The sequence below is a fragment of the Grammomys surdaster genome, unplaced genomic scaffold (assembly GCF_004785775.1).
Source record: "Grammomys surdaster isolate TR1022 unplaced genomic scaffold, NIH_TR_1.0 278, whole genome shotgun sequence".
Taxonomy (NCBI): domain Eukaryota; kingdom Metazoa; phylum Chordata; class Mammalia; order Rodentia; family Muridae; genus Grammomys; species Grammomys surdaster.
The window spans coordinates 406,590-425,583 of NW_021604719.1; the positions used below are offsets into that span (position 1 = coordinate 406,590).

The following is an 18,994-nucleotide window of genomic DNA, read 5'->3' on the forward strand; positions in this document are numbered from 1 at the left end:
CACAGTAGTGGTTATTTTTAATGAGCAATGAAGTGTGTGTTATTTCTTTATAACAAAGAAATGGTCAGAGCCAATTAATGTGGAAATTTGCTGTTGCTAGCCTCCCACTGCTTTTAATTTATTAGTGATGGAAACTTCACTATGGTTTTAATGTCTCCTTTACAAACAGATGCCCTGTAGATTTCAAGCAAAATTATGACCTTTCTGGAGTCGAGTATCTTAATTATGAGGCAATGCTTTCTTTTTATTTTAAAGGTGTCTGCCTTTTCAACATGGGAGAAGGAGTTGCACAAGATAGTATTTGACCCTCGGTACTTGCTTCTCAATCCTAAAGAAAGAAAACAGGTAAAAGGAGATACAACAATGAAAATTTACCATTTTGAAATCTAGTGTTTAAGTATTGAGACAGAAGCTCCCAGGCTAGCTAACCTGGCAGCCCTTCTGGCACTGTTCTCTCTTGTTGCAGTAAAAGCATACTGTTCAGACTAAGCCACTGTCTGTTTTTGTTTTGTTTTTGTTCTTTTTAATATACATTGGTGTAAGGATATCAGATCCTCTAGAACTGGAGTTAGACAGTTGAGAGCTGCCATGTGGGTTCTGAGAATTGAACCCAGGTCCTCTAAAAGAACTGATAACTTTATTTCTTAACAATACTTCACAACATACTTTTGCATGTTAGTGCTTAGTGGGTCAGTGTGGAGGCTTTCCCACTTCAAAAACCAAATTATTTTTGTTACTTTTATAAGAACATGTCCTTGTGCTTCATAGTTAATGAATATCTGTGGCTGTTTTAAAAGTTATGTCTAATGCATTTGTTAATTTGTGCTAATGCTGCAAATTCAGAGTAGAAAAAAAAACACCTATCTATAATTCCCAGCAGACATAACCACTGTTTATTGCCTTTTATACCAGTGTGCCAACTTGTCTGTGCATGTAAGTATATAAATACTGTGAAGATGTAGTACTTGGCATTTTATCTCACTCATGCCAACAACTAAGTATTTGTTAAAGTGCGTATCTCATAACTGTAGAGTAATGAGGTCTCTTCAAGGTTTCTGCTGAACTAGAGTTGTATGAAGTAGTCACCTTGTAGCTAACTGTCATTCTCTTGATGATTCGGGACAGTATCACCTCATGGTAATTGCTTCTTGCTCTAAAGCATTGTATACCTGTAGTTTATGTAATAATTAAATTCTCTGAACCATCTGGACAGTGGCTTCCGTACAATGGTGAGTATTTGAGGCACGTCCTTATAGTACACTTGGGTTGTGAAGTTTCTTTCGGTAGCAGTGCTGTTCATTTTGAATATTTATAGTGTAACGATTGGAGTAATTCTCAGCAATCCTATCATTTTTGCCTGCAGACCTACTTGTGAACATTAATGAAGACAGAATATTTGTAGTGTCTGTGCTTTGATACAGTAGAACGACACGGCTTTCCAAGTGTATTCGCATGTTCATTTTAAGCTTTGTAGCTGTTTTGTTTTGAATACTTTAAACTATTCAGATGTGATCATCTCATTCTCGTCATAAAATGCCCAGTCAAAGTCTGTGAATCAGCCTAAGTGTGTGTTTTGTTAGAGTTTAAAACATGAGCTGGCCATGAACTGGATGTTCCTACTTCCCAAGTGCTGAGATTATAGCCATGAACTTGAGTCTTTATTTTCCCTGGTTCTATTCAATGAGTTGACCTCCAAAACATGTAACTAGCCTCTCACTCATTATTTTTCCTATCAATGACCCTAATCTAAGCCATTAAGGCAGACTCTTCTCGTAGCTCCTTATTTCTTTTCAGGAGCCCCCTTTCTTTTCTCCATTATTTCTATTCTTCAGTGGTCTCAACTTTTCAACACAGTAGCCAGAGAATTTAAATTTTAGGAGAAATCAGATTGAGTTGCTGTTCTTAAAGTTGTCTAGTACATCCCATTTCAATTAAGAGAGAACAGATTCTTGATATGGAATGTTTTACATGTAGTCATTTCCTATATCCCTCTTAAAGTTCTTCTCTTGTGTTTACTATAGCCACAGCAACAGCCTTTAAATAAGGCAGGCACACTTGGTTCTTGTTGTTTTCTTTGCCTGGCCAGTCTGTGTGTACCTTGTGTGCTTTTCGGTATGGTTTTTTAAATAGCACTGATGGGTCTCATTTGAAATGAATAGTTTGGGGCTGGCAAGGTAGGTTGGCATATAAAGGAACCTCTCCCATCGCTGACTTGAGGTTCTTTCTCAAGATTTATATGATGGAAGAAGAAAACCAGTCCCTCCCTGCCGGTTGTTTTCTGACTTCCATACATGTAGTGTGTCCTACACGCGCACACACATTCTTTACATACAGATACATATATATATATACACACACACACACACACACACACACACAAAGTAAGTGTAAATAAAATGACAGTGTTTATCATGTTGTTTACCTCTCATGCAGAAGTTTTGTTTCTTGCTGTGTAGTGTCTGGGTGATTATTCTCTGTTAGAAAAGCTCTGGAAGACTTAACATTTTATGATGCATTCTTATGTTGCTAAAAATTTCTGAATGAAACTTAAGAACTGTACTTTGAACTCAAGTTCTTCAACTTCCAGAACATTGCCACTTGATAGAAATTGAGCCCCTTGTTAGAGTTGCACTACAACAGAGAGACTATTCTGTTTCAGACAGAGCCTCTGTGTGGAGATTATACCTACTAAGGAAATTATCTTTAAACTCTAGTGTTGGGACTGGAGAGATAGCTCAGCAGATAAGAGCACTGGCTGCTCTTCCAGAGGACTTGGGATCAATTCCCAGTACCCACATAGCAGCTCAACAGCTGTTTGTTGTTCTAGGGGAGAGTTGTTGTAGGGGATTTGGCACTCTTACAGAGAGATGCAGGCAGGCAAAAACATCAGTGCACATAAAAATAAATCAATCTTTAAAATTAAAAAAAAGCTAGTGTATGTCCTGAGAGGAAAGAGAAATTTGTATTTGACGTTCAAGTATAAATATCTTAAAGACTTGGTTTTATTTTATTTTTATTTAAACGTTAAGGAGAAAGCAAATAGATACTCATTAAACATTTGCACATATAATTTTCTAAGTTTGTATTTTGACTACAAAAAAACCAGTTTGTTTAATGTCTTAATCTAAAATTACATCCTTTGTTTCTAACCAAATGCTTTAGCTTATGACTTGTCTCTTTCTATATTGTTTTGGATAAAAGGTAGCCTAAAGGTAGAATTTTTATTATATGTTGTGACAATAAGTGTTATAAATATGCTATAAAATAGTGTTTTCACAGAACAGTTTTGTGCAGGATATTTGGCTCTGGTGCAGATAATTACTGATTTCGATGGATTGTCTCTTATTTTAATGTGTTACTCAGAGCTTCAGAAGATAGTGTTATGATTACAGCACCAGCATGAATGTTTAAGATCATTATCTAGAACATCTAGACAATGTTGATTTAACACTTAAATAGTCTCATGTTTCAGTAAACACATCTGTGTTTTGTAGGTATAATGTGTGTGTGTGTGCAAGTGGAGATAAGAGGATGACACTGGGTGTCTTCCTCACTGTCCACCTTAGTTTTTGACAGAATCTTTCATTGAACCTGGAATTTACTGATTTGGCTAGACTGGCTGGCCAGCAAATTTTATAGATTCTTTTGTCTTCTCCTTCCTCCCACTACTGCTGAGGTCTAGATGCATACCATTGTTCCTGGCTTTTCTGTGGGTCCTGGGAATCAGAACTCAGATACTCTTGCTCCCACTTTATTGATGGAGCCAATTCTTCAGCCCCAGAAACTTAACTTTATGAAGAAAAGGATACATATAGAAAAGAAAAATGATGAGTAACTGTTTATAAGATGAAAACATACATACACATGTAAGTTACCAAGTTCAAGTAATATTACTAGCATCCCAGAACCCAGGTAAGCCTAGGAAGTAGTGGTCTCTTAATATATTTTTGCTTATGTGTATAAAAGGAAATTCACTAGGAATTGCTTTTAAAATTCATCTACTCACTGTAACTGTTGCATTTTTGAATTGATATTAAAAGAAAATAATTGGTTAAAATAGGAAACAGTCAAGTATATTGGAGAGCATGGCAGGAATAAGGAGAGATTTCTAAGTAAAAGGAATTCAGTAATTCATATCAGTAATTCATAACATTGGTCTGGAGTACCTCAAAGAAGGGCATGTTTAATTCTTTCTAGTACCTTGAAAGAAAAATGTGATAGAGGCGGGTCTTGTTGTATATGTGTATAATCCTGAAACTCAGGAAGCAGAGACAGGAAGGCAATCAGTTTTTGTTCTTGCCTCAAGGAAACAGGACCTTTCCTATATCATGTAATACTAGAATGAGTTAGGAAGATAGTGGGAGAAAGGAAGTTTTCCTATGACTTAAGGAGTGTTGTCTGTCTCTGGCAGGGGATGGCTTTGGTGATCTGTGTTTAGACTGTCCTGGAGAGGCACTTTTAGGAGACATTTTCTTTTACCTCATGCAGACATGCTGGCGTGGATTTATGGACACTGATGGTGGAGTATAGCCTTGCTGTCTTCTTTACTTCCAACATTTCCCTTAGAGCTTTCGGAATTCACTTGCTTGCTTACTTTCATCTGGAAGTCATTCCAGGTATCTTCAGTCATTTATAGGGTTGGTGACAGCTGTTCACCCACTAAGGTTCTTGCTTAGTATTGATTGGAGTAGTACTGCAGATGAAGCCCAAAGGTGTTGTGACTGAACTCATTTATGGTGCTTATGTTTTGAGAGAGGATCTCCTCATGCAGTTTGGGCTGTTTTGAGAGTTGTGGCCCCTCCACTGTGTCGGCTCAGAGGTTGTTTTTGTTGGAGGTTTTTGTTGTTTTTTAGTGGAGGATGGGTGTTGATAACTATTTAGAGGAAGCCTTGTTTGTCCCTTTCTTTGTTTGGCTAACTAAGCATTGTTTCTTAAGGATTTTGAAAGTATTACTTTGTTTTAAACATTCCATTCAGAGATGTTTTTGATGCTATAGTGTCACTTGTTTTTGTTTGTTTTTTTAATCCCCCTAGACATTGTACCTATGAAGATTCTCTTTTAATCCTTTGTGATCTGATGTTCCAGGAGGATACATTCCAGTAGAAGATATGAAAACTGCTATCTTTCACTTGTGGAAAATTACTTTTGTTGTTACTATTGTTATTTTTTGAGAATTTCATACTTGTATACTATGTATTATGATCTTCAGTTGCTAAAAATCTTCATCTTAATGGAGCTACTTAAAGTCCGTCTGTGGCCTTTATACTGGGTTGATTTTATATGGGCCTTTTTGAGGCAATCCCAGCTTCTATAGACTCCTCAACCTCTGCTTTCACAGTAGTTGCACCCCTCTTCTACAGTGTTTCCTGAGCCATGTTGGGAGCCATGTCTCATTTAGGGTTGAGCACTGGAGACCTTTCTGGATTCTGGATTCTGGATTCATCCCCAGTCTTTCTCCTTGTACCTTGGCCTCACATGGGACAGGCAGGGGCTCTGCCACTGAACTAGATGTAAATCCCCTGCCCTCATCCTTAAATTCCTGCTCCTTTCTCTTGATTTAAAAAAAAAATTATTTAACCCTCTTTTTCTCACCATTGTCACTCAGCTTGTTCACTCAGTTTTACTTCCTCCCGTAGCAGTCTCTAAGGTTCTTTTTCAGGTTTTCTTTTACAGCCATGGTTTTGTAAGTTGCTTAAGTATTTTTTTTTTCTTTTTGAACTTTGTTTTCTGGTATGCACTCTGATTTTGTAGTGTAGGCCTCTGTCAAATGCCTTTGGACTCTTGCCTCATGGTGAAGAGTAAAGCACCAAAAGCGTCTTGATACCTGTTCAGGCTACCACGATTCCATGATTAGAGACTTGTACATAGATGCACAGGTCACCCAGGAAGATAAGCCTCTGGAGGTCCTTATGAGGGATTATTTAGCCTAATTGAGGCTTCTGCCATCCCCCCCCCCCCCCCCAACACACACACACAGTTCAGAGAACTGCCTCTGAGGTACTTAGTCTGGCATGCTACATTCAGAAATCATGTCATATGAGATATTTGTTTTGCCCTTTTTTTTAACGGGGATCAGCAAACTCCTTAAGGGTAAGGTGATATGTGGGGTTTTGTGGTCCAAATGCTGTCAGATGTGACTCTGAATCTGCTATTTGAATATAGAAGCTCTGTAGTTAATAAGTAAAACAATGGGTGTGACTGTTCAAATAAAGCTTTATAGACATTTTAAAGACCAGACATTTACATTTCAGTTAAATCATCATCTTAGCTGTACAGTACTAAGTAGAGGAAAATAATGTAGCATAGATTTAAATACTGAGGGAGAATTAAATTATATGGGTTCTGTGTTACTGACTTTTCTAAAATGAATTCAAGAGGACTGTGGCTTAGCTTTTATGTTTCTAAATTTGAAATATATATTATATCATTGGAGAAAAAAATTACAAACTACAGAGCTTTTATTTGTTTTTCTTTTCCATTTTGTTGGAAGGCTAAGTGGAGAGCTGTGTGCTTGTGTACTGTTTTGGTGAAGCTTTAGAGTGAGACTTGCTGGAGATAATTTACTAAGTTTACGGTTCCTATTACAGTTTACATGGAGACTTCGTCTTGAAATTTTTCTATTGAAAAGACTGAGTAATTTTTAATTGCTTTTTTTTTTTTTTTTTGGTTAGGTGTTTGATCAGTATGTCAAGACCAGAGCAGAGGAAGAACGCAGGGAAAAGAAAAACAAAATAATGCAAGCCAAGGAAGATTTCAAAAAAATGATGGAAGAAGCAAAGTTTAATCCAAGGTATGAGTTTACTGTGATTTAGGGAATCAGGTTACACCTGGTTTTTATATGTAAAGTAACATAGCAAATGAGGTGGTTGTGAAAGGAGCTTTCCTCAGTCCACTATTGCTCAGAATAGTATAGACAGGAAGAATTAATTGTTCATGGTTTGCTTGTGACTGTGAATGACAGAACCTGGGGGAATTTTTGTTGTTGTTTTGTTTGTTTCTGAGACAGTGTCTCTTACTATTTTGCCTAAGATGGTTTCAGACTGCTGGTCTTCCCAAGTATTATGTCTGTAGGCTTGTACTGCATGCCTGGCTGTGGAAGTATATATCTGTTTAATTTTTAAGGTAATAAAATTAGAACCCAGTAGAGAGTGGAAGCCATGATCAGAATATATTATATGATGGGGGGAAAAAAGACATACAGACATTTAAAAAAAAAAAAAAGAAGAAGAAGAAGACTAGACCTGAGAGCTTCACATTAGGCTGGCATTATACCACTGGGCTACAGATCCAGCTCCATGGGGGATTCCACAGTGAGAGGAGAGAATCATGGGTTTAAATCCACAGTATAAAAAGAAATGTTTTATTAGTACAAAGTACAGAAAACTAATGAGTATTTGTAGCTCTGAAGAGTCTAGCATTTGGGGGTTAGAAGTTCATACTACAAAACAGGCTTGGGCTTTTTCATAGAGCATGCATTATCGGTCATAGATAAGACTGGCTTACAAGAGACATTCTGGGGTATGTGAGACCATTTGAATGTGACTAGGTTAGATTAATGCTTCTCTGGAATATTGAGGCTATGGAAGAACAGACTTTACCCTAAGGAACTGTATGCTGACATGTTGTGTATAGTATATTTTCAAATGATTTAGTAAGATCATTTAGTATTATGATTAGTAAAATGATATTGACTAAAACTTCTTATTGGTGGTTGATAAGGTGGCTCACTAGATAAAGGTGCTTACTGCACAAGCCTGGCAACCTGAGTTTGAGCCCTACAACTCACATAATATAGAAGAGAGAACTGATTCCACAAAGATTTCCTCTGATCTCCACCTATACCCACCCATCCACACATCATGCACATGTATGTACAATAATAGCAAAAAAAATAAACTGACCCAAAAACCAAACAAACAAACCCTTCATTGGTCTGGGAATAATTAGAAATCTAAAAGCAACAGTAGTGGTGCTCTTATGGATTTGATTAAATCCTACTGTATTTTGGGTCCCTCCATTGTGTTTTCTGGGCAGATAAAATTGTCAAAGTGCTTGTATCTGTACACTGCAGGTTATTTTATGGGGGAAAGGTGAGATGTCTGAAGTGTGCTGTGTTGCTTCATTGACTTCATGTAACGCTGACACATAACTAACACTTTTATCAAGTAAATAGAAGAAAACAAGAAGAACTTGAATGTGAGCGAGTATTACGTATTGAACTATTTTGGAGAATACTAATAGAAAAAGAACAAAACAAAACTCCTCAGTACTAACGTACGGTTGGTTCTTCCAAGTAGGAAAGAATGAAAACATATAATAAATAATAGATCTATGTGTCTACAAAAATTTCAAATATATTTTCTCTGGTCAACATACACTTCTCTATTCTCTACCATCTATCCAGTTCATTGTAGTCTATTAGAGTAAAAGATACTAGATATTTTATGTATCATAAATATCTCAAATTCTTTTAAATTTTGATTTTAAACTACAAATATTGTTAAGCATTATTTTTCTAGTTTGAAATTATAAAACAAAGTGCTTGATATATCATGAACAAAATAACATATAACTGACTATGGTCATTTTTCTGGGATATATATTCTCAGTAACTTAACTTTATTATGGTTGCACACAAATTGTTCAGGCAAGGTTTTCAATTCTGTTTAAAATAATACAATCTTTGCTGTAACACAAGAGATAATGCATTTTAGTTTTTCTAATTAAAATTATTTTAAAAGAGATTTAAATAAGCCTCATTTTCCATTTGCAAAGACCATAAAGGGTGTTGCTCCTCTGGAAGTGAATTACAGGTGGTTGAGAGCCATCTGAGGTAGGTGCTAGGAACCACTGGGAATTATCTGTCAGTCAGTGTCTTCTGGGGACTCCTGTCTCTAGGACTTTTTTTTTTCTGCCCTTTTAGTGCCCAAACTCTTGAAAGTTTGTAGCCACTATATTGTACATGAATTCCAGTAGGGTATACCTCAGGAATTTTCTTATTTCAGGTACCTCACTGTCATTTCACCTGTAGTCATCTGTTTTAAATAAGTTGCCCTATATGTCCTTTGTCCAGTTTGTGAAGAATAGTCAGATAAGATTTCCCACTGTGTTCTAAGCAAGCCGTGCCTACATCCTTGAGTAGTAGATGAGTTATTAAGTCTCCAGATACACACATTCTTCATTCCTGGTGTGCCTTTATTACAAAGTAATTTCTTATATTCCCCTAATCTGGGTTGATAGCATACAGTCACTAGCCACATTTTCAGTCGGTCACTCTTTCTATTCCTTCCTGTGGGTCACTGTTTGAATTTGGGACTCATATGTCTGTGGCGCATATTCTTGATAGGAAAGTGGTATATTTCTTTATGCTTGTTTTAGAAACAAATAGTCAATTAAAGTTAGCATGCTGGCCATTTTCTTACAGAGCTACTTTTAGTGAATTTGCTGCCAAACATGCTAAAGATTCAAGATTCAAAGCAATTGAAAAGATGAAAGATAGAGAAGCATTGTTTAATGAATTTGTGGCAGCTGCAAGGAAGAAAGAAAAAGAAGATTCGAAGACGAGAGGTGAGAAGGTAAGATGGTTGAGTTCTAGCCTTGTTTGTAGGTGTGAGCAGTTGGATGTGTGTTTTCCTGTAATTTGCACAATTGTTGATACACATTTATAATCACTTATAATCACTGTCTTCATAATGCTTATTTTAGAAACTTAAGTATATACAATTGCTTTAAATTCTGATAAATAAGGTACCTTGTAAACTTGGAACTGGACTTTAAAACTGCATGATGCTCTGAGATAACTAAAGTGTTAAATTTCAGAAGTCTTTTTAGATGGTAACATTTGAATTTCAAAGAACTTCTTAATCTTTGTATTGTATAAAAATATGACATTAGTAAGTTTCTAATCTTTTAGTAAATGTATCTTACATATAAATTATTGCTTCTCAGAATTAAAGGTCAGCTATTAAAGATTAATGCATTTGAAATGTCATTTGATACCAGTGTCAGGAACAGAGAGCTCACCACTGTGGAGGCAGAACAGTGGGGAGATGACACCAGTGGTGTATGAGCCATCAAACCAGTCACTCTCCTGAGTGTTCCTGTGCTTTGTAATAGGGGAAACAGTTTCTGGAGCCTAATCATTCCTGACATTCAAAATTGCTACTTACTGTGGGAAGCTAAAATGTTACAAATTCTATTAAGAAACCTTGTTAGGGAAGTAGTCCTAAGTCTCATTGTTAAGAAGCCTCTTTCAATTAAGACAGTAGTAGTATTAGATGAAACAGCTTTTGACAGTAATAGCAGAACTCTGATTATCGGATGGCTTCAAAGTAAATTTTTATAGAATTATTTTACAGGTGACTTAAAATGATTATGCTTCTTAAATATACAAAAAAAGTCATGTAAACAAAAAAAACCCACGTATTTCATATGCTCATTTAAAATCACATAAATTGCTGCTTTTGACTTAAAATTTTTCTAATATATAATTTAGTTTTTATTTTATATGTATTGGTATTTTGCCTGCGTGTATGTGTGTGAGAGTGTGAGAAGCTCTGGAACTAATGTGAGCTGTCATGAGTGCTGGGAATTGAACTCTGGAAGAGAAACCAGTGCTCTTAACTGCTAGGCCATCTTTCCATCTCCTACTTTTGACGTTTAGAATAACATACTTGATGAAAGAAAACCAAGTAAATGATCATTTGAGAGTGTATCACTGCACTTAGAAATTGGGTTATTTATGACTTTATAAACATGTTTGAGATAACTTAAGGATTTTATTTTTATAATAAGTGGCTGCAGTTTTCTAATTTAGTCTTAAAGGGCTACTCATAACTCTTGGTTTTAGAGGAGTTCCTCCTTGAGCTGTTGCTTTAGCATCCTGCAGTTCTGGTACTTACTAGTCTTACTTTTTCCCGATCTCTTTATCCTTTGGCTTATAAATGACAGGAGACTGAGCTACTTTAAAGAATCTAAAGTCGAGGGCTGGAGAGATGGCTCAGTGGTTAAGAGCACTGACTGCTCTTCCAGAGGTCCTGAGTTCAATACCTAGCAACCACATGGTGGCTCACAACCATCTGTAATGGGGTCTAGTGCCTTCTTCTGGTGTGTCTGAAGAGAGCAATGGTGGTGTATTCATATGCATAAAATAAGTAAATCTTTTAAAAAAGAATATAAAATTATTAGACCAGAGAGCGTTTATAAGGGTTAAATATAATAGATCTCTTGTTCACATTTTGTGAAATGTTTGATTAATGAAAATGTTACCACTCTTTCTGTATTGTTTCTGCTAATCTTACACTTAAAAAATAAAAAAAAAATTGAAGATAATTGTAACCTTGTTATTGGTGAGACTGGCAGCAATTAGCATGAGGTGATTGTCCACCTCTGTGCAGCTTTCCATTTGGTGAAAAAAACACCTTCCTAGGGTTGATTTGCTTATATGCATTTTGTTTGCAAAAGCCAATAGTGAAACTTTTGTTTACTGCAGTTTACTCACTGTGAACACTTCATTCTTCATACCACACATTTGATGCTGTAGGCAATGGAGTTAACCCTGTTAGAAAATTGGCATTTTTTTTTTTTCCTTTTAAATTTTGTGCCAAGTAGTGTAAGTATTTTTGCTGTGGTAAGGATAGAAAACAGAAGGGCTGTAAATTAGCTGATGGTAAATTTCATTTTTTTTGCCATTTATTCAGGTATTGACTACTTTTCGTGCTAAGCAGCTTTAGCACGTGTGTCATAATATAAGAGGTTATCTAAAGTACTTGTTTATGTATCACACACATTAAAGACTAACTATATAGTTGACATGTTTAGAGACTTTTAAGTTAATATAAATTCTCATGGCTTAAAGTTGTTTTGACACGTGTTATTTATTGTAAATTTTCCCTTCTAGTTATCAGACACACCTAGGACTGATATTTATTAGGTACAAAGTTGGCAAGGTGAATAGAAAAAATATGCTATTATATTAAATATTTTCATACTTCAAAAACTGGGTGTCTGAGCATTTTTTATTAATCCAAATTAAGTTAAAGTTCAAGTTTAATAACAGAAAAATCCATAGCTGATTGGCTCCTCTGATTCTTAAAAATGTTTTTAAAGCAGAATGTTTCTAAAATTCTTTATCTCAGAACTTTACAAATGATTTTCAAAAAGAACATAATCTCACATTATTGTCTTGAGAAGAGAAAGTACAGTTCTGAGAGGAAGTAATAATGATATGAATAGGTAGGAAGCACAGTTCTGTGCCATACATCTTAAATTCTTATTTCATTCCTAATTCCTTATTCCTTGGTCAGGCAACAAGGAAGAATATTTAATCCCAGTGGTAAAGGGATGCTTGACTAGAACCTTTTGTTGAACTGACTTTGGGTATCTTCTGGTTTAGCAGTAACCTAATAATTCAGATGGTGAACATTTTTTTGTTTGTTTGTTTCTGTTTTTTTTTTTTTCCCAGACAGAGTTTCTCTGTATAGCCCTGGCTGTCCTGGAACTCACTCTGTAGACCAGGCTGGTCTTGAACTCAGAAATCCATCTGCCTCTGCCTCCCAAGTGCTGGGATTAAAGGCATGGTGAACATTTAAAACTCAGTGGAGAGACATGGAATAAGTGCCTCCTCCTCCATTTCCTCTCTGTTAAACAGACTGCTCTTAGACTGGAGGTTTGGTATTACTCAGGCAGGGACTTTTGACACTAAGTGTGACGCTAGTACTTGACAGACATGTTCCCTGACTTTATAGCAGAATAAATGGAGGCATATATACTTAACTAGTTAAAAATTACAGACACTAAAATGCTCTTTTAAACTAATGGTTATAATTACAGAATTATTATTTTTCTTACGAAGGTAGGAATAAATATTGTGTTATAAAAGCAAATATAAGTGGGGCTTTGTTTTGTTTGGGGAGTTTGGTTTTTGAAATAGGGTTTCTGTATGTAGCTTTGAGTGGCCTGGAACTCAGAAGAGATCTTTCTGCCTCTGCCTCCTGAGTGCTGAAACTAAAAGTGTGTACCACCACTGCCCTGTAGCAAGGTTTTTATTCTTTTATTTTAGACATTTGACATCAAGTCATAAAGCTTTGCTATATGTGTTCAATGATTTCTGAATTTTTCTCTGAATCTTTATGAACAAAAATTATTCATCTAGTTTTTTAAAATAAGCCATTGATACATCTTCATATTAGAGTATTTTACTGTTATTTCGTAAGCCTGGCTCTTGCTAACACTGTGTGTAGCTCTGTTTGAGTGAGTTCACTGGCTGTAATCAACCTAAAACTGTGCTCTATGTACTGCAGTTGGTTACAGTGCAGTAGGTTATTCGATTGTTATTTAAAACATGGAGTATTTCTCATAGTGCATCATCCTGTTCTCACTTGTTTTAGATTAAATCCGATTTCTTTGAACTGTTATCTAATCATCACTTGGATAGTCAGTCTCGATGGAGCAAAGTAAAAGACAAAGTGGAAAGTGACCCACGATATAAAGCGGTGGATAGTTCATCAATGAGAGAAGACCTTTTCAAACAGTACATAGAGAAAATAGCTAAGGTAACTGCTACTCTTACTGGTGTTATACCCTATATTACACTGCTTAATGTTTTTAAAGAGTATATGTTGCTTTGATGCCAGGGCTAGAATTTTTCTCATAGTCGATTAAGAAGATGAAATTATGAGTCTCATAGTTAATTGGGAAGATGTATTTTGAAATGTTCTGGGAAAAAATTATACTGAGTACTTTTGACATATTTTATGGAAAAAAATTTGTTTTGTTTTTCAAAGCAGGAATTCTATGTGTAGCCCTGGCTGTCCTGGAATCCTCTGTGTAGACCACACTGGCCTTGAGCTCAGATTTATCTACCTCCAAGTGCTGAGATTAAAGGTGTGAAAAGAATCTTAATGAAGTTGGTAAAGAGGATAACGTAATTCTTTTTTTTTTTTTTTTTTAACAGAATTTAGACTCAGAAAAAGAAAAAGAGCTGGAAAGGCAAGCCCGCATTGAGGCAAGCCTTCGAGAACGTGAAAGAGAAGTTCAAAAGGCACGTTCTGAGCAGACTAAAGAAATCGATCGAGAGAGAGAGCAGCACAAGCGAGAAGAAGCTATCCAGAATTTCAAGGCTCTTCTGTCTGACATGGTACTTTTCTTCTTCTGAGTACTGGACTTTGGAAGTCTGTTTTATTTACCTATGTTCTATAAATGAACTTGTTATTTCTAGCGTATTAAAAAATTGAGTTCTTGGTATTAGTAGATTCTCCCCCACAGGTTGAAAGCAGTTGCGTTAGGCTTTCAGTGTGACGATCAGTTGTTACACTGGAGGTGGTGTGGGATACAGGGCTGGAGGGTACTGACGGGAGATGACTCTTGAGACTTAAGTTTTTTTCACTTCTTTCTGCTGTTTTGGGGTTTGGGGGGCTCTGCATCCTGGACGTTTTCAATAATTTGAAATCTCCTTCCTGACATTTCCCTAAGTCTTTGTTTTAATTTCAGTTGCAGTGGTTTTTTGGAACTGCAAACCTCATTTTGAACAAGGTGAAGGTTCACCTCACCCAGCAGTTGTGTGCCAGTCAAATTTAACTCTTTTGTTGCTTTTATTTTGTTCTAAAAGTCAATTCCTGTTGGGCAGTGGTGGCACACACCTTTAATCTCAGCACTTGGGAGGCAGAGGCAGGCAGATTTCTGAGTTCGAGGCCAGCCTCATCTACAGAGTGAGTTCCAGGATGGCCAGGACTACATAGAGAAACCCCTGTCTGGGGGAGGGAGGGGAATCAATTCCTTCGTTTGTTTTCCTTTGTTGACTGGGCTGGCCCCAGGTGCTAATTCTCTTGCCTTGAAGAGTGCAGCACCATACCTAGTTGAGCGCCTTGGATGAAGACCATTCAGTCCTGTGTACACTTTGTCTAAAGCCATCCTTGCTCTCCTCAGTCCTTGGTGTGCTGCTTTGTTGAACATGGAACCATCCTTCTGTCAGCTACTCACCTTCCCAGTGCATGGACACAGGCTGTCAGTCTTGAAGAGTGCACACTGGTCCCCCCATTGAGGTTGCCTGCAGCACTGTAACACCACATTGTCCTGTGGAAAATACAGATGTGCTCTTTGAAAAAAATAATTGTAGTTCCAATGACAAGCACATTATTTAGATGTTTGTTAAATGTTAAATTCTGTTTTTGCATACTTCCTTCTTTCCTCTCTTTCTGTCTTTTTATTTTCTCCCATTTCCTGTTAGTTTTTAGCATACAAGTAATTTACTCCTTGCTTAAATGTATACTTCTATCTTTTGATTGGGGGGGGTGTTGACACTGTTGCAAGCTTGTGAGGTTGTTCTCATACTTTTTACATTTTGATTGCATCTGAAATCTTACTAATGTTTGTATGGTGATTTTTATGCCCTTTTTAACCTTACTAAAGTTATTGTTTCTAATAGTGTTTAGGTAGAGTCTTTGGGTTTTTTTATATATAAGATCAAGCCATCAGCAACTAGAGATATTTTAAACTCTTCCTTGCCCCCCCCCCCCCCCCCATTTAGATGAGGAGAACTGAGGGTGGATATCATAATACCTCCTGTCATAGAAGAAAATGTTCAACTTCTCACTTTTGGAACTATAACTCATCGTGACTGGTTTTTACTGCACTGAATTCTATTCTCCATACCCAGTCTATTGAGTTTATAAAAATTACTTTCTTTCATTCACTCATCTATTTATGTAAGAATGTGTATGTGCCCTTGGGCTGTGCAGTATGTGTAGAGGACAACTTTGAAAAGTCTGTTTTCTCCTACCATGTGGGTTCTTGTGTGATTATAGTCAGGTCCTTGAGCCTTTTACTTATTGAATCACCTTGCAAAACAAGGTTTGTTGTGTTGTATTTGGGGAGGAGATATTTAGTGCTAGATGAAGACAAAATTAACGTTTCTTTTAAATGGCATGGCATTTAGAGTACAGTTTAAACCTCTTACGGCTTGTGACTGATGGAAGATAATCTACTGCTCATCCTTGTCAGCTTCCCCAAGTCTGAGTAGTGAAGATTTCTGCTCTAAAGTAGATTGTAGGAGACTTCTGTACTGAAATGGTATTACCACAGCCTTTTGTTTAAGATATTGGAAATGACCATTGTTTAGTTGTTGATTAACCTGATGGTGACCTTGTGTCCTGAAGAAACTCACTTACTGAAAGTTATACTTAAAGTGGCCTTGTGTTTTAACATAGGATTTATTTATGATGTAGTCTAGTTGAAAGGATCTAGTTATTTTTCAGGAAATATTTTTTTAGTTTCTGTATGTGACTGCAGTGTTGAGTTTCTTATTGTAGAATATGCAAAATCCACTTGGTTCCTTTTTTTATTTTTAGGTACGTTCTTCAGATGTGTCCTGGTCTGATACTAGGAGGACCCTCCGGAAAGACCACCGCTGGGAATCTGGGTCCTTATTGGAAAGAGAGGAGAAAGAGAAACTCTTTAATGAACATATTGAAGCACTTACCAAAAAGAAAAGGGAGCACTTTAGACAGCTTCTGGATGAAACTTCTGCGGTGAGTCTCCATTGTCTCCCTGTCTTTCATCCTCTGGAATCTTCATTTATAGTTTGATGTAAAATACTAACATGATTTTTAGTGTCTTATTTAGACCTGTTATTTGAATTCTTCTGTTTTATGACATTCTCTTCTGATTCCCCCCCTACCCTGTTTAAACATGTCATGTTATTCTCCCTAGTCAGGACTTAGTTCTTTTTGCAGTTGCTTCTTTGGTGAATGCCCTTAGCTGTGCGTTATCAGTGGGCTCTCCTCCTCTCCCTCTCTTGCAGTGTGGTGCTATAGCCCCTTATCCGGCAGTTTGTATGCTTTGTTACCCAGGTTTTGTTCCTCTTTATTTGTTCTTTTTGGTGATGGTTTCTTCAGAAGTTACGATGTTTGCCCATATAAATACAGGGTTTGCAGGTGATTGTCTTAGGCCACCTTGAAAGTATGGCCATGAAAATAACTTGTGGCAAGCCAGCAAAAAGAAATTGCATTAAAGCTGCTCCCTGTCCCTAACTAGTCCAGTTACGCTTGGGCATTACCAGAGATTGCAGGTCAGTGTGTAATATTACGTACCATATGTGCTGCAGTTTGACTCCCTGCATAAAAGGGAATTTATTTATGTTCTTTCTTCACTTGTTTTTTCAAAGATTACCTTAACATCTACATGGAAAGAAGTGAAAAAAATAATTAAGGAAGATCCTCGGTGCATTAAGTTCTCCTCCAGTGACAGGGTAAGAGGATTTTTCTTATTTCCTATGGAGCTTAGGCAGACATGAAACTGTGTAGTGTTGGTTGTCCTTCTAATAAGCTTCCTGCCTTAGCCTACAAGAGTGCTAAGTACACGCATATGTGCACTACTATGCTTTGAAGTTCATGAATAGTCGTAGGTACATAATCATCACTAGTGGCTTGACCAACCAAGAAACTGGTCATTTTAAGTGAATTACATTAAAGTATATGAAATGTAAGCCAGGATTTTAAGTATATTTTATTTGTTTGTTTTGTTTTTCAAGACAGGGTTTCTCTGTAAATCCCCTGGCTATCCTGGAACTTGATTTGTAGACCAGAGTGGCCTTGAACTCACAGATATCCACCTACCTCTGCCTTTCTAGTGCTGGGATTAAAGGCATACATCACCATGTCTGGCTTCTGAGGACATATTTTTAAAAATTGTGCTCCTTGTAATAATAAGGAAGTAGTAATCTAAAGCTTAGAATTTTAAGAGTTGGGTTTGTGTTTAAGGATTTTATCAATTTAATGGAACTATAGTCAATTTCAGCTGGCGATTGGTCCTAAGCTATCAAAGCACCTTCTTATTAAGCCACTCTGGCAAAACAGTAAGAGGTCCTAAGTTCTTGGAGAGGAGACTTTAGAGTAGCAGAATCTCTTAACACATGAGATAGTAAAAGAGATAGTAAAAGCAGAGTCCAGTTCTTGTACTCTGACTTCTGTGTAGGAAACAAATTTACCTAATATCTGATATAGAGAATGATACTCAAAAATAGATTACTATAATCTGTTCTATCCATTTGGCTTTTACTTGTTATTTTGTCATTGATGGGCATTTCTAGGTCCGACATTGAAAAGCCCATAAAGCGACCTTTCTTAGACCTCAGTCAACTCTACTTAGTTGAATTTTTAATGTGTGGACTAGAAAATATGTAAGACTGGGAAAGAGTGATAGCTGAGACCCACTGTCAGTTTCTTACCCAATTGCTTCTAGAATTGATAGCAAGGTCTGTGTGCTAGTACTTAATAGCCATTACCATTTCCTTACCAGAAAGCTAAATGCTCAGTGAGTATGTACTTGCTTTGTATGTCCAAACCTTATGCCTCATTGCTGTCTTTATGTTTGAAGAGATATACTCTATAGGAAATAAGAAATCCCTGGTTTCTCTGTGCTTCCCTCCTGAGGATATTATGGAGACTGAAAGAAATGACCCTATAGACCACTGAGCAGTGGAGTACATGTAGCAAACTTTCATATTCAGCTAGAATGTTTCATATTCTTTCTTTTTCCTTAAAGATGCTACAGTAAGTTTTACAGAAAGGACATATCCTTGCCTTGTCTTTTTCTAGTTTGAATTTTATTACAGAACTCACAGTTTGCGGCTTTAATAAAGAAGTTGTTTTAAAGTTTGTGGGCTTCCCTTTTAACCTTATTTTTTTCCCATCCCTGCAGAAAAAACAAAGGGAGTTTGAAGAATACATCAGAGACAAATACATCACTGCCAAAGCTGACTTCAGGACACTTTTGAAAGAGACCAAATTCATCACATATAGGTAGGTGCAGTCCGGTGCCCCACTGGCAGCTGCTGTCTCCTAGCCTGTACTCTAATGGCCAGAGCATACTGTTCACTCACACACATGTCCACAGTGTTGATTTTAGGAGTCAGAATATGCCAGCTTTCCTCAAGGGCAGATACAGGCCATTCCACAGTACTTTTTTTTTTTTTTTTTTTAAAAAAAGGGCCCAGATT

At 36.7% G+C, this 18,994-nt stretch overlaps 1 protein-coding gene across 4 annotated transcripts in view; it reads left to right on the forward strand.

The window, feature by feature from the left end:
• Window positions 1-18,994, forward strand: part of Tcerg1 (transcription elongation regulator 1) — a 65,155-nt gene that overhangs the window by 44,131 nt on the left and 2,030 nt on the right. For 3 of the 4 annotated variants that reach the window (XR_003712604.1, XM_028777148.1, XM_028777149.1), the window contains 8 exons: window positions 256-345; window positions 6,672-6,790; window positions 9,425-9,575; window positions 13,389-13,553; window positions 13,955-14,137; window positions 16,347-16,526; window positions 17,162-17,245; window positions 18,697-18,797. Coding sequence is in view for 2 of the 4 variants with exons in the window: in XM_028777148.1 (XP_028632981.1) it covers window positions 256-345; window positions 6,672-6,790; window positions 9,425-9,575; window positions 13,389-13,553; window positions 13,955-14,137; window positions 16,347-16,526; window positions 17,162-17,245; window positions 18,697-18,797 (1,073 nt within the window). In the remaining 2 variants the exon portion in view is untranslated. Of the gene's footprint in view, window positions 1-255; window positions 346-6,671; window positions 6,791-9,424; window positions 9,576-13,388; window positions 13,554-13,954; window positions 14,138-16,346; window positions 17,066-17,161; window positions 17,246-18,696; window positions 18,798-18,994 lie in introns of those variants that run through there. The other variant, XR_003712605.1, reaches the window with a different exon arrangement.